The 13,100-nt window shown below is 42.1% G+C and overlaps 1 protein-coding gene across 1 annotated transcript in view; it reads left to right on the top strand.

Annotated features, from left to right (window-relative positions):
* The window catches only part of FAT4 (FAT atypical cadherin 4), a 129,783-nt gene extending 116,973 nt beyond the window's left edge, over positions 1 to 12,810 (top strand). The window contains exons 14-17 of the mRNA XM_051794431.1: positions 969 to 1,093; positions 2,224 to 2,441; positions 7,030 to 7,291; positions 9,377 to 12,810. Coding sequence (XP_051650391.1) covers positions 969 to 1,093; positions 2,224 to 2,441; positions 7,030 to 7,291; positions 9,377 to 11,241 — 2,470 coding nt within the window. The 3' untranslated portion in view covers positions 11,242 to 12,810. The remainder of the gene's footprint in view (positions 1 to 968; positions 1,094 to 2,223; positions 2,442 to 7,029; positions 7,292 to 9,376) is intronic.
* Positions 12,811 to 13,100: the final 290 nt, after the last annotated feature.

Genomic DNA, 13,100 nt, shown 5'->3' with positions numbered 1-13,100 from the left:
GAAAGTCAGATGCTATCCCATTCAGCCACTGTCAGAGATTCTTGTAAAAAAAATTACTGTAGAATATATTGTGAAGTGGGAAAAATATAGGAAGAAAGGGAATTTGGATGAAAGGTTCACAAAAGATTACAGAGGCTTCAAAAAAGCAACATCATTACATTTCTATTGCCAGTGATTATTAAAGTTGCTTTGCAGGCTGAAATTGAGTAACCCTGTTCTTGGGTTTCTTTATAAATTCCACCTGGTTTTGACTGTACTCATACTGTTTGCTAACTTTCTAGTCCCCTTTATTTCCTTTTAATCCACAATGTCTGTTCTACCACTTTGCCTCTCAAGTATCACTGAATTTCTCTCATATCCTCAGAGTAGTTTTTCATAAATGATGAACTATCTGATTCTATTGTTTTTTCCAGTGCAGTGTTTGAAGTCACAGTCGTAGCAATAATGTCAGTCCTCCGTCCAAATTTCCTAGCTCACCCTTCCTCTTTCAACACCCAGGTTTGTGCTGCTCATTGTGAAACAGAGTCTCTGGCAGTCTGCAGCATAAAAAGCACCTAAAAGAGGTTCTGCTCTCTGGCATAACAGAAACAGGAGTTTGGCTGTCAATGAATTCTTTTCTCTTTTGTAAGACTGTTACAACTTGAAACTGAAAATTGGGATCTGCTTTGAAACAGGAACTGTCTGTGGAGATTCTTGGAATCACAGAATGGTGTGGGTTGGAAGGAACCTTAAAGATCATCTCATTCCAACTCCACTGTCATAGGCAGGGACACCTTCCACTAGACCAGATTGCTCACAGTCCCATCCAACATGACCTTGAACACTTCCAGGGATGGGGGAAAGAGCGATTTTTGCATCTCTGGGGGGAAGAAAAGGAGTACCATTCAAATGCAGGATGCTTCCCAGCATGTTTTCTCTGCTAGTTTATGCACATATTCTTCAACATCTACTTCTCTGATTTCTTTCAGGTGTCCCAGACTGGAAGGTGCTTGCACAACCAGTCCCTGCCAACATGGTGGTACCTGTGTCGATCATTGGTCGTGGCAGCAGTGTCACTGCAAGGATGGACTGACAGGAAAGCACTGTGAAAAATGTACGGAGGAGGCTTTACTGTCTTCCTCTTAAATGTACACCTAACTATGACTTAACCAAATGCCGTTAGGAGTTTCTTTTCAGGGCCATGGGATAATGAATTTTATAAAAGAATGGAAACAAGCAGCATGCTAGCCTCTTAAATAATTTTGAAGGAAAAGTCCACAATGGACTATTGTCCTTTCACGAACTAAAAATAGCAGCAATTTAAATGCATATTTTTTTCTGGTCTGTATATCACATTTCAAGGTAACTTGCACTCATTTAAAACTACTGGTTCCCAATAATGTATAATTCGTAACTAAAATAAAGGTATCCCATAGGAGGGATTTGTCTGCTAGGGGGAGGTAAGAGGGTAAGTGAAAACCCCTTCATGTAAATGTTGTGTTCATATGCTTATGGCCTCTCCAAACTAAAGTCCTTTTAATCAAATCGACCATAGATTATATGCAAGAAAATATTGTAAATGTAAATGAAAACAAGGCATTTACACTCTAGGGTTATTAACTCTCGTAGGAATAGCTCTGTAAATCAGTATGAGATCGTCTAGGAGAGCAAAGAGATTTATTTCCGTGTAGTTGTAGTATAATGACTGGGCTTTGTTTTCTTACATGTCCCATTGTTGTTTAGCTGATTTATATGTTTTTATTATGCCGTTTTACAAAAGAATTCAGCCATAATTTTAGCAGCATTTGGTAGTCAATGCTCTGCCATTTTTTATTCACTTTTTTATGCCATAACAAATAGAAAGTTATTATCTCTGCCCTGAAGAGCTTAGAGTTCAATATATCATGAAACTCTACTTGCAGTAATGGAAACAGTAACATCCCTGGGAAGGAATTGCAGTTCCGAGAGCCAGATTTTTTTCCCTACTCCCTCACTTGTTCCCTAGCGAGTTTTAATTTACTATTGACTGATAGCAGCAGTAAATTACTCGCACACTCCCACTCTCAAATACACATTCTGGTTGAAGCCAAAGAACAGAGGGGCTGCAATTGCCATTCAGTCCTGCTCTCCCACCTGACCTGCTCTGAACTTGATCTGTGCTCTGAGACAAAATGGTCATTACGAGGCAGGATGGCTAGAGCTGTAATGAGCTGCATACTCAGTACGTCCCTGTCCTTATCCCAGATATCACTGCTGACACTGCCTTATCACTGGAAGGCAAAGGACGACTCGACTACCACATGAGCCCAAATAAGAAGCGAGACTACGTGATGAGACTGGGAGCTCGAGGCACCGGTGTGGGACCCCCGAATGTGGAACACTTGGAAGTGAAGTTCAGGACAAGAAGTGAGAACGGTGTTTTACTTCACGTCCAAGAAAGCAGCAACTTCACTACCCTGAAGGTAAGATTACGGCTAATGCTGAGTTTGGTTTAATTGGCCTGCCTCATGCAGAGGGATCAAAATCGTGTTTTTCCATTTCTCTTGCTGTTTCTTTTAAAAAATATTGGGCCTTTAACTGAGTCTCGGCACTGCTCCAGTATCATTCATCTTCTCAACAATTCCCTTGCTATTTGCCAAGGTATCAGAAGATCTTGATGGTTTTGTGTCTAATCAGTTTTGTCTAGACTCCAAATAGTGACCATTTTAAGGCAGCAAGAATGTTACTCATTGCCATGGTTATTATCATCATTACACTTTACAGAACAAATCATTTCACTATTGGCCTTTTATCATCTGACTTTTTGAGCCTTGAACCCAGGCCCTCCTTAAGCTAGCAAACAATTGCCAAAAAGTTTTCATTAATTCCTACTAACATGGCTCATGCTTATCAAATTAGGAAGTGAAGGATAACTTGAATTCATGAGGTTACTCATAGACCAGTGTCAATATCAAATTATTTTGAGATACATAGCTGAATTAATGCTTCAAATGCCACACTGTTTTGGTTTGCTTTTTTTTTTTTTCTATCAAAGAGCTTATTGCTGCACGAGTTACCTTTCTCAAGAGAAAGCGATGGTTCAGTTCCTGGCTATGACTCAGTCCATTTACTCATAACTCTAAATGAGTACAGCAGTGATGTTGGCAAGCCCCTTTATTGGGTTGGTGTAAGCTCCAAGTTTCCTTGACTGCTCTAAGGCTTTCCAAGTTTTTTTTTCCCGGACTTCTAAAGAAATTCATACAGAAATTCACACTTTCTAAGCTGCAGCCCCATGGATATTCTCTACCTGCCTGATCAGAGGTACGGAGCTTTCCTCACACATCGGCTCTGTTTAAGAAGCAAGTCTGCACTACTTCTCTGGCATACGCTTTTACCACATCATTTCATAAGAATTTTCTGCCTCGGTCATATTAGCAGATAAGATCTCATTATTCTGAGTTTTGGAGACAAAAAACCTTTTTCTCCCAGTAGCATTTGCTAGGTGAGCTCTATAAGCATTATTAAAAAAAAAAGAGAGTTACCTTTCCTGTCTGAAAGCACTAGTGCTGTGTTTATGCAAACACTCTGATCATTGTTAATATTGGTGAAGTTATACAAGCAAACAGAGGGTGTCAAGTCCCAGACCCAGCTGTGCAAGGGCAAAGAGCAGAAGTTTGCCTCGTAACAGATGCAGAAGTTTGAGGAAGGAGAGGTAACATCAGCGTGCTGGTTATTGCCAAAAAAATCCTAGATGATGCTAGTTAGTAAAACTGTAGTAATTTAACTGTAGTTAGTACAGTGTGGCTTCTGCACTGCTGTTTGTACCCCGAGTAGGTATCACAACAAGTACTTTGCTCAGTGGTGGCCGAAGACACCAGTGAAGCCACCCCACATGAAGATCTCCATGACATCTCAGTCCACCTCTGGCACAAAAGTTGACCTTTAGAGGCTTCTGTTTACAGCTCTTGTCAGTCTTCAAAACAGATAATTTTATCACTTGGGTTTTGGGTCTTTTAATACGCTTATTATCCACAGTATGAGCACTCAGAGAAGACCTACCATGTGGTTTTGATATTAAATTGTGCTAGGGAAAAGCTACAAGTTCTGTAGCTGCTTCCATGCCTCCACATTTTTCCTCTTGTAGTTAATTAGTTTTGGTGTAGCTGGGATTGGGGTAAAATCAGAGAAGTGATAATAAATGAGACCCACTGAGACTGTGAGCACTTGAGTCACTAAATGATGGATATAAACTCCTCACAAAGAACCCAACAGAGGGCCTTATGATATAAAAGGATCCTTAATGCAAGACAGATACAAACCTTTGCAGGTTACATTAATAATGGTCAAATGCAGGTGGAAAATGCTTCCTCCAAAACCCTCAGCAAGGAAGAATGTGGGGGTTTCCTTATTACTAAAGCTCCTTGTCACGTCTTATTTTCCTACAAATACACATTGTAGGTAATTCAATTAGAAATAATGGGATAAATACAGCAGGTTAAAGGTGAAATTGCCTGTCTTACTTTATCTGGAAATCTCATCTGAAATCAGATTAAATTAGCATAAATGGAGTTCTAAAATCTATGAATTGTAAGGGTAGAGAATGTGGATTACAGATTACAGCTAACATACTCATATGTGAGAGTGGTGAGACACTGGCACAGATTGTCCCAAGAAATTGTGGATGCCCCATTGCTGGAGGTATTCAAGTCCAGGTTGGATGGAGCTCTGAGCAACCTGGTCTAGTGGAAGGTGTCCCTGCTTATGGCAGAGGAGATGGAACTGGATGATCTTTAAGGTCCCTTCCAACCTAAGCCATTCTGTGGTTCTATGCACATATCAAGTTGCAGGAATTAATGAGAACATAACCCTTTTAAGTGATATCTCATTCAGTGAGCTATAGATCTGTAAGGGATAGTGCTCAGTTTTAAGACAAATGAAAAACAATTTGTTCAGTAAATGGGACTTGGAATATTAGTACAGCCGAATCATCCTTGTAGTTAGGAATATGTTTGCTTTAGTGGTTCGTTCTTTTCATTATATTTTACTTTTCAGTTGCTCAGCCATTTAAATAAAACCCAGAAATGGGTGTTTCTCAATACTATCAGCATTTGTTTCAAATTTAGAAATATGTTCTGCTTCAAGGAACCAAGAAGAACATTCCTTATTTTTTCCTGCTCGAAGAATTTATGGACCAGTCCTGTCTCTGGAAATTTTCTTTTCCAAATGCCCCTCGTATGTTATTTGTGAGTCTGTTAGCCTTAGTCACATGCAATTTTAAAGAAACAGAAATCAAGAGTCATAAATCAGTATGGAAAATATCAGTTGTTGACAGGTAAATAATTCTACAGTTCTTTTCTAAAGTGGAATTAAAAGTTGCCATGCTGTGCTCAGTCTTCCCTTAAACTTGGAGGGTGTTGTCTGATATGGTGTATTTCTTTCTGTTTACATAAAGACCAAAATACAAGGAGGTATTTTTATGGAGCATAAAAGACAAGATAAGACTAACGATCCAGTTACAGGCTGCAGACATAAATATGTGTATATATTCGACTCAGTTAATCTTTTTATAAATGATTATGGAAAACAGTGTTTAATATTTTACAATAATCTTTGTTGCTGCATTTCGAAATGTAGGATTTCCTTTGGGATGTGTGATAGTTTAACATATGCCACTTGTGTTTGCCAGTAACAAAAGCATCGTCTCTGAGGGCAGCTTTGTCAAAGAGGCCCTCAAAGAATCCATTTTCAAATAATCCAAATTATTGTGTTCATAAATGAATACGTGCTAGATGCATTCATTCAGGCTGCTGCCAAGACATGAGCGTGGTCTTACAGCTGTATTAAAGCTGGTGTATGAACAAAGTGCTCAGAAGTGTATGAACAAAGTGCTCAGCTTGCATCACTAAAGAAGTGAATCCAGAACATTTAACAGTTTCTGGAAAAGAGAGCAGCATTCTTGGAGCCGGTGTGTCACCTCACAGTTCTTCCCAGGTGAACATTATTTTTCCTGGAACAAAGGATGCAAGGCTTTGAGAGCTTTCAGCAAACCTGGGGCTTTGCTGGACTGTGTGTGTGCACGTTCTGCACACTCGTGTTACAGGTCACACACTGACAGAGCTGCAGTGAGGAACACAGGGTGGAAAGCAGTTGTTTTATTTAACATGCAGAACATGGAAGGAAACTTGCAACAGGAGCCACCGTGTATGAGCTTGCACAAGTCTGTACACCCTTAGGACATCAGCTGACATACCCAAATTTATGCAATATTTGAGAAACTGGCAGGCTTGGATTTTAGGGATTCTTTTTAAGCTCCTATATCTTAAATGCAGAATTTGCACTGATCTCATTTTGGGATTATAATAAGAGGTTTGAAATCCTGCATCTCATGATTCAGTAGAATTGCGAGGCGTCATTCCTAGATGAAAAGCCAAAATGTTCTTTTTTTTTCCTAACAGCTCACAAGTTTTAAAGCCATTTGCTCAAGTAAGCACCATTTGAAAATTTGCCCAAAATAAGGCACTTTGCAGCTTTTCAGGAAGTTTTCTGAAATACAAGTGGTTTTCTGCAAAATACAAATTAGCAGTAAAAACAGATATTAATTGGGATTCTTACTCAAGCCCTGCCATGCCTTATACATTCCTATTGTGTCATAATGAAAACTAGATGCAAGATTTTTGGGCAAGGACAATCTGCTCACTCTGCAAAGCATTTTCCACACTTGCCTTGAAGGAGGAGGAAGAATTATTAGTTTATTGGTTAAAATGTTTTGTCATGTGCATGTCCTATAGCTGGCTTCTCAATAGGTTTTTCTCTTATGATATTAGGCAGGGAATGAGTGTAAGATATAGCTGGAATATTTCTGCAGAGGTTTCTACATGTGATGTATTTAATTCTGGCCAAATATACTAAATGATTAATGCATTTTTAGTACAAAACAATTCTTTGGAGGAAAATACACCCCAGCTTTCTATTACACCAAAGCCACATGCAGCTGTATTGATGGTGATGTGTGTATAGGAGTTGTTATGTGATATGATGTTAAAATTATCCATTATGTGTTCTTCTGCTCAGATAAAAGGTGGGAAGGTGCATTACATATCGGATGCTGGAGTTGCTGGGAAGGTGGAACGGAACATCCCCGAGGTGTACACTGCAGATGGTCAGTGGCACTCGGTCCTCCTTGAGAAGAACGGGTCTGCCACCATCCTGTCAGTCGACAAGACCCACAGCCGAGACATTCTCCATGCCACTCAGGACTTTGGGGGCCTAAATGTCCTTACCATTTCTTTGGGAGGAATTCCATCAAGCCAACCTTTCAAGAGCACAGTTGCAGGTAATTTTTGTTCCACCTGATTTTTTAATATAGTGCACATAAGCACATTTGAACAAAGAGTCTCTGTTTGCTTTAAGGTTACCCAAAGTACTATAATTCTTCATCAGTAATTAGTATACATCCATCCTTTGCCAGAAAAACTGCAAATTGAATGAGTAAGGGTTACAGACTGCAGGCTTGTTGTTTCCAAAAGCAGGCACTCCATCTGCAGGGCTTTTTGGAAATGGGGAGGTGGCTTTGGTTGCTTGTCTGTACATCAGTTGCTATAATTTTACTATCCTAATGGAGAAGAAAAAGAATCTATTCTTTACCTGGGTCAGAATCTGGAAAACCAAGGCAAAGCTTTCATTTAGGCAAAAATGCTAAATGGAAATTTTGTCTCCATAGGGGTTTGGTAAGTACAGTAGGATTTAGCCTGTTATTATTATGACTGAAATATTTTCTGAAACTCCACCTTCCTCCTGCTTTATCCTGTTGTCAAGTGAAGAATAGGATTTATTTCTGAGCAACAGAAAACAAGGACAATAAGGAATCACCCTCTGACCAACATCTAGCTGTTAAGAAGTAAATCAGTCTCCCTTAAGAGTTAAAGCAACTGTCTTAAACCCTGGCAAAAGAAGTCAATAACACATATTTGATATCATTCCCCCAGTGCTAAGTAAAGATGGAAGTGATTTTTAGCTGCAAAACATGAGATAGTCCAGACAATGTAGATGTAGATTTCACAGAGTTTTTATATCAAAAAATGTTCCTGGCTTCATGATTTGTGACCAGATAAAGTATTTTTGAGTGGAGCAAATTCACACTTTACACTTGTGTATTGTGAATTTGTCTGAAATGTGTTATGAAATCATATGGATGCTGAGATGACCTTTATCCTTTTTACATGTATGTTTTATGAGCAACATGTGCATGGAAAAATCAGAGGCTTGTAGGAAAGCTGGAACAAAGAAAATTGAGGACACTAACTTCTCACCACTGCCCAACGCTGTGGCAGACAAATTAGGAATGTCTGGCTTCCATTAAGAACACACAATCCAAAATGTCATATTCATATGATTTGATTTTATTTTAATATTGGATTACATTGTGTACGACATACCAAGGATTTACAAGGGGTGGTATAAAACTCTGCATGAACTCAGAGTCAAAAATATCTGCAGTACCGTTAAAGGCAGACAAAAACATACGTGGGTTACAGTTCCAGGGCTGTGAAGCTGTGTGTCCAATAACATTTTCAAACCTGGGTAGACCTGCTGAATTCCTCATTGCTGTTTATCAAATCACTGCTGCAAGGGATCACCAACTGTGCAGCAGGGTGATCATCATTTTTGCTTTGGCTCCCGCATGAACCTAAATCTTCAATTCTGAAGATTATAAACCTTTAATATCATCTCATATGACTCTAGTGTGCTATTTCATGACAGAGTAAACCCGTGGAACCCGTCTCTGTGTACCATTTTGCCACAGGTCCAAGCAGAGATCAGCATAAGGTATCACTGCCTTAAAACCCTTGAAGAAAGAATTAAGTCTGGAGAACACAGAGAATTATGGGATTGGCAAAAGGCTGGATTTTCCTGAGACCTCACATGCAACCACCCCGGAGAGCCTGGGGATAATTCCATCTCCCTGAGGTCTCACAGCACTAAAATTCGTTGTAGAGTAGCACAACAACCGGGGTATGGGAAGTTTGGGAAAAGGTCACTTGAGATTCAGAGACACAAAAGTATCGTCATGAATGTAGGAGACAGTAAGGCAGGAGGTTTAGCTGAAGCATCCAGATAATGTTGGGTACTAGCACAGCCGAGCCAGCTGCACACAGATTTCTCTGTGGAGATGATAGGAAGTTTTAGAAATATGGGAAAATTAGGAAACAAAGGCATTTCAGTATATTGAATGAAGTCACTAGAAGGCATATTTGTTCAAATTCAATTTCAAGACATTAAGTACTATTAGACTAGATGTTTTTCTCTGGTAACCATTTGAATTCTTGGCTTGTTTGGTGAACAGTGGAGCCTGTACTGCACTGTTGACAGTGCACATTCAGTCTTCAGGTCCTGACATGACTGTTACTTTTTCTCCTAGGCTTTGATGGCTGCATTTCCTACATCAAGTATGGCGGGGAGAGCCTTCCCTTCGCTGGCAAGCACAGCCTCGCCACCCTCTCCAAAACAGACCCCTCGGTCAAGATCGGCTGCCGCGGCCCCAATATCTGTGCCAGCAGTCCCTGCTGGGGTGACCTGATGTGCATCAACCGCTGGTACGCCTACCAGTGCGTCCCACCGGGAGCTTGTGCCTCCAGCCCCTGCCATAACGGAGGCAGCTGTGAGCCTGCAGCACACGCCAGCTTCACCTGCAGCTGCCCCGAGGCATACGCAGGACGGACGTGCGAGACGGTGGTGGCCTGCCTGGGGGTCTCGTGTGCCCCTGGCCACGAGTGCAGAGCAGGGATCAATGGTGGCCACATCTGCCTCCCGTCCCCACACCCCACTGAGCTGTCCCTTCCTCTCTGGGCCGTGCCGGCCATCGTGGGCAGCTGCGCGACGGTCCTGGCACTGCTGGTCCTCAGCCTCATCCTCTGCAACCAGTGCCGAGGAAAGAAGTCAAAAGGGCCTAAAGAGGAGAAGAAAACAAAGCAGAAGAAGAAAAAAGGGAGTGAGAACGTGGCTTTTGATGACCCTGACAACATCCCACCCTACGGTGATGATATGACTGTCAGGAAACAGCCTGAAGGGAACCCGAAACCCGATATCATCGAAAGAGAAAACCCATATCTCATCTATGATGAAACCGACATCCCACACGCCACGGAGACGATCCCCAGCGCCCCGCTGGCATCCCCCGAGCCCGAGATCGAGCACTACGACATTGACAATGCCAGCAGCATCGCCCCCTCGGACGCCGACATCATCCAGCACTACAAGCAGTTTCGGAGCCACACGCCCAAGTTCTCCATCCAGAGGCACAGCCCACTGGGCTTTGCACGGCAGTCCCCCATGCCCCTGGGAGCCAGCAGCTTGACCTACCAGCCCGCCTACGGGCAGGGCTTGAGGACAACATCTTTAAGCCACTCAGCATGCCCTACTCCCAACCCCCTGTCACGGCACAGCCCCGCACCCTTCTCCAAATCATCAACGTTCTACAGGCACAGCCCAGCGAGGGAACTGCACCTCGCCATAAGGGAAGGGAGCCCACTGGAGATGCACAACGATGTCTGCCAGCCTGGCATTTTTAACTATGCCACTCGACTGGGAAGGAGAAGTAAGAGTCCACAGACCATGGCGAGCCACAGCTCCCGACCAGGAAGTCGCCTGAAGCAGCCCATTGGGCAGATCCCTCTGGAGACTGTTCCTCCGGTGGGGCTGTCCATTGAAGAGGTGGAGAGACTTAACACGCCTCGCCCCAGAAACCCCAGCATCTGCAGTGCAGACCACGGCCGGTCCTCTTCAGAGGAGGACTGCAGAAGGCCTCTGTCCCGGACGAGGAACCCGGCCGATGGAATTCCCGCACCCGAGTCCTCCTCCGACAGCGACTCCCATGAGTCCTTCACCTGCTCGGAGATGGAGTACGACAGGGATAAGCCTGTGACGTACACCTCCAGAATGCCCAAGTTATCCCAGGTCAATGAGTCTGATGCAGATGACGAGGACAACTACGGCTCCAGGCTGAAACCCCGGCGCTACCCCGGCCGCCGCGGTGAGGGGGGGCCTGTGGGGGCACAGGCAGCCGGGGCCGGGGAGAGCTCCCTGCCCGTGAAGCTGGGGCAGCAAGCAGGAAACTTCAACTGGGACAACCTCTTGAACTGGGGCCCAGGCTTTGGGCATTACGTGGATGTTTTCAAAGATTTGGCATCGCTTCCTGAAAAAGCAGCAGCAGCAGCGAGTGAAGACGGCAAAGGTGGTACAATAAAGCCTGTTTCCAAGGAGGGGGAAGCAGAACAATATGTATAGGCTTTATCTCCTGGTATTGCCACAGTGCAAAGCCACAGGGGCTGGTCAAACCATTATATGGTTGTAGAAAAGCCAAGGTCAGCATCTGAACCCCAGGCCAGTTTGGATGGAGGAGACTTTAAAAATAATAACCATTATGCTGCTGAAAGAGACTTAAAAACATTTTTAATTTAATTATGCTTGGATGAATTTATTTCTCCTGCATGCATTGTATTTGCAAACCAGATATTCGGCATGCAGCCTTTGGAAGGGGTTTCCTGTTTCCCATTGTTTGGTTCGTGATTCTTAAATTAATAATGCTTTGTTCTGAAAATGAACTAATTTTTTTTGTTTTAATTGTGAAGGATGTGCATATTGTCTCCAAATACTAACATGTTTTACGATGCAAGAGTATTGAGGATTTAATTTTCCTTAAGAAGTGTGTGGAAGAAAGATGGTGAATGAAGGAATAACAGTAGTAAGGTGTCTCAGAAAATGTAGTTACCATATCCTGCAGTTGCTCACATGTGACTTTATGGATGAAAGCAGCTTGAATAATTGCTGGCAACAGTGCTGTAAGTCTTATTCCATACAAGAGGTGCTAGAAGCAGCTCAAGCCAGTCAGCACTTTAGGAGTTTTTTTCCTTTTCAGTTCGTCTATTTGTTTGTTTGTTTCTTTTTCTTTTTTCTTTTTCCTTTTTTTTTTGTTTGTTTTGGTTTTTTGACAAAGTTGTGTGAGAGCTTCTGAATCTCTATGAATTTTTGGGGATGCTTACTTAACCCTGGTCCCTTCCTGCCCCCCTCAGTGCTTCCCATGGGAGGGGAGTGATGGGCATTTGTCAGCCCAGCCCAGCACCCTGGCTCGCAGCAGCAAGAGCAAGGGAAAAACCTCTCAATTCCCACATTTCTTGGCCTCTCATCTCGACTGTGCTGCTGCTGCAGTCCGTGCTTCTCCCCTGATTCTGGTTTCCCATCTGTACTATGGAAAGGTAGGAACAACACTTACTCCCCTACCTCACAGGGGTGGTGTGAGGACTAATTAGTTTAACTCATCTGAAGTGCTTCGACATTATAAAGCACTATAATAAGTATTATCATAATTATTATTAAAGCACTGCCTTGCCTTTGTGACCTTGGAGTGGCATTTTCTACATTCTATGATTTTCTGTGATGGAAACTTTGAAGAATTATTTATTGTATAGAAAATTACTGCACTCTAGCATTTTGGAGCAGATATGAGGGAAAACTACTTGTAGATTCATTAATGTAGCTTACCAGTTGCCCCCAGTTCCCTAAAGTTTTAGGTAAAATAGAACCCCACAAAGTCTTTACATCTTCATGCAGATCTGATGAACCTATTGTACTGTGTAAAAACTTCAATTTTTTTTTTTACCTAAGCTGTGTTTTTATATCAATATTTTCCTATGCTGAATAGTTTTCTTACTTTCAGGGAAGGTAAGAAAAATACTTTTTTTACATTTGTTACTTATGTAACATCCATATTTTTCACATTTTGATAAAATTGTAACATACTGTATGCTTTCTACCTGTAAATGCCAATAATAGAATTAAAATATTTATTTAAAATCCTTAGTGTGTGTTATTGGTAACCTTTTGTCTTTTCTCTCTCTCTCTACTCTTCACTCCTTCATCTTCACTTTTGGGGTTTAAGTTAAAAGCTTTTTAAGATATATAATCTTTTTATCCAGAAAATAGGCTTTGAGAATCAAGGTGATGATGTAAAATTACACATTTGGGGTTCATTCACAGTGAAGGCAGCACTAGTATCACTGTGGAAATTAAATTACTCTCCCTGCAGAGGGGCAGCATGAACCCAGTGCACTTCAGGAAGTCCCACTGAGTCCAGTGCGGTTGTTCCT

This window comes from Manacus candei, unplaced genomic scaffold (genome assembly GCF_025592945.1).
Source record: "Manacus candei isolate 608988 ecotype Guabito, Panama unplaced genomic scaffold, ASM2559294v1 h1tg000039l, whole genome shotgun sequence".
In the NCBI taxonomy this organism is placed as follows: Eukaryota; Metazoa; Chordata; class Aves; order Passeriformes; family Pipridae; genus Manacus; species Manacus candei.
Note: the sequence above shows the minus strand (reverse complement) of the source record. Positions and strands in the feature narration are given on the sequence as shown.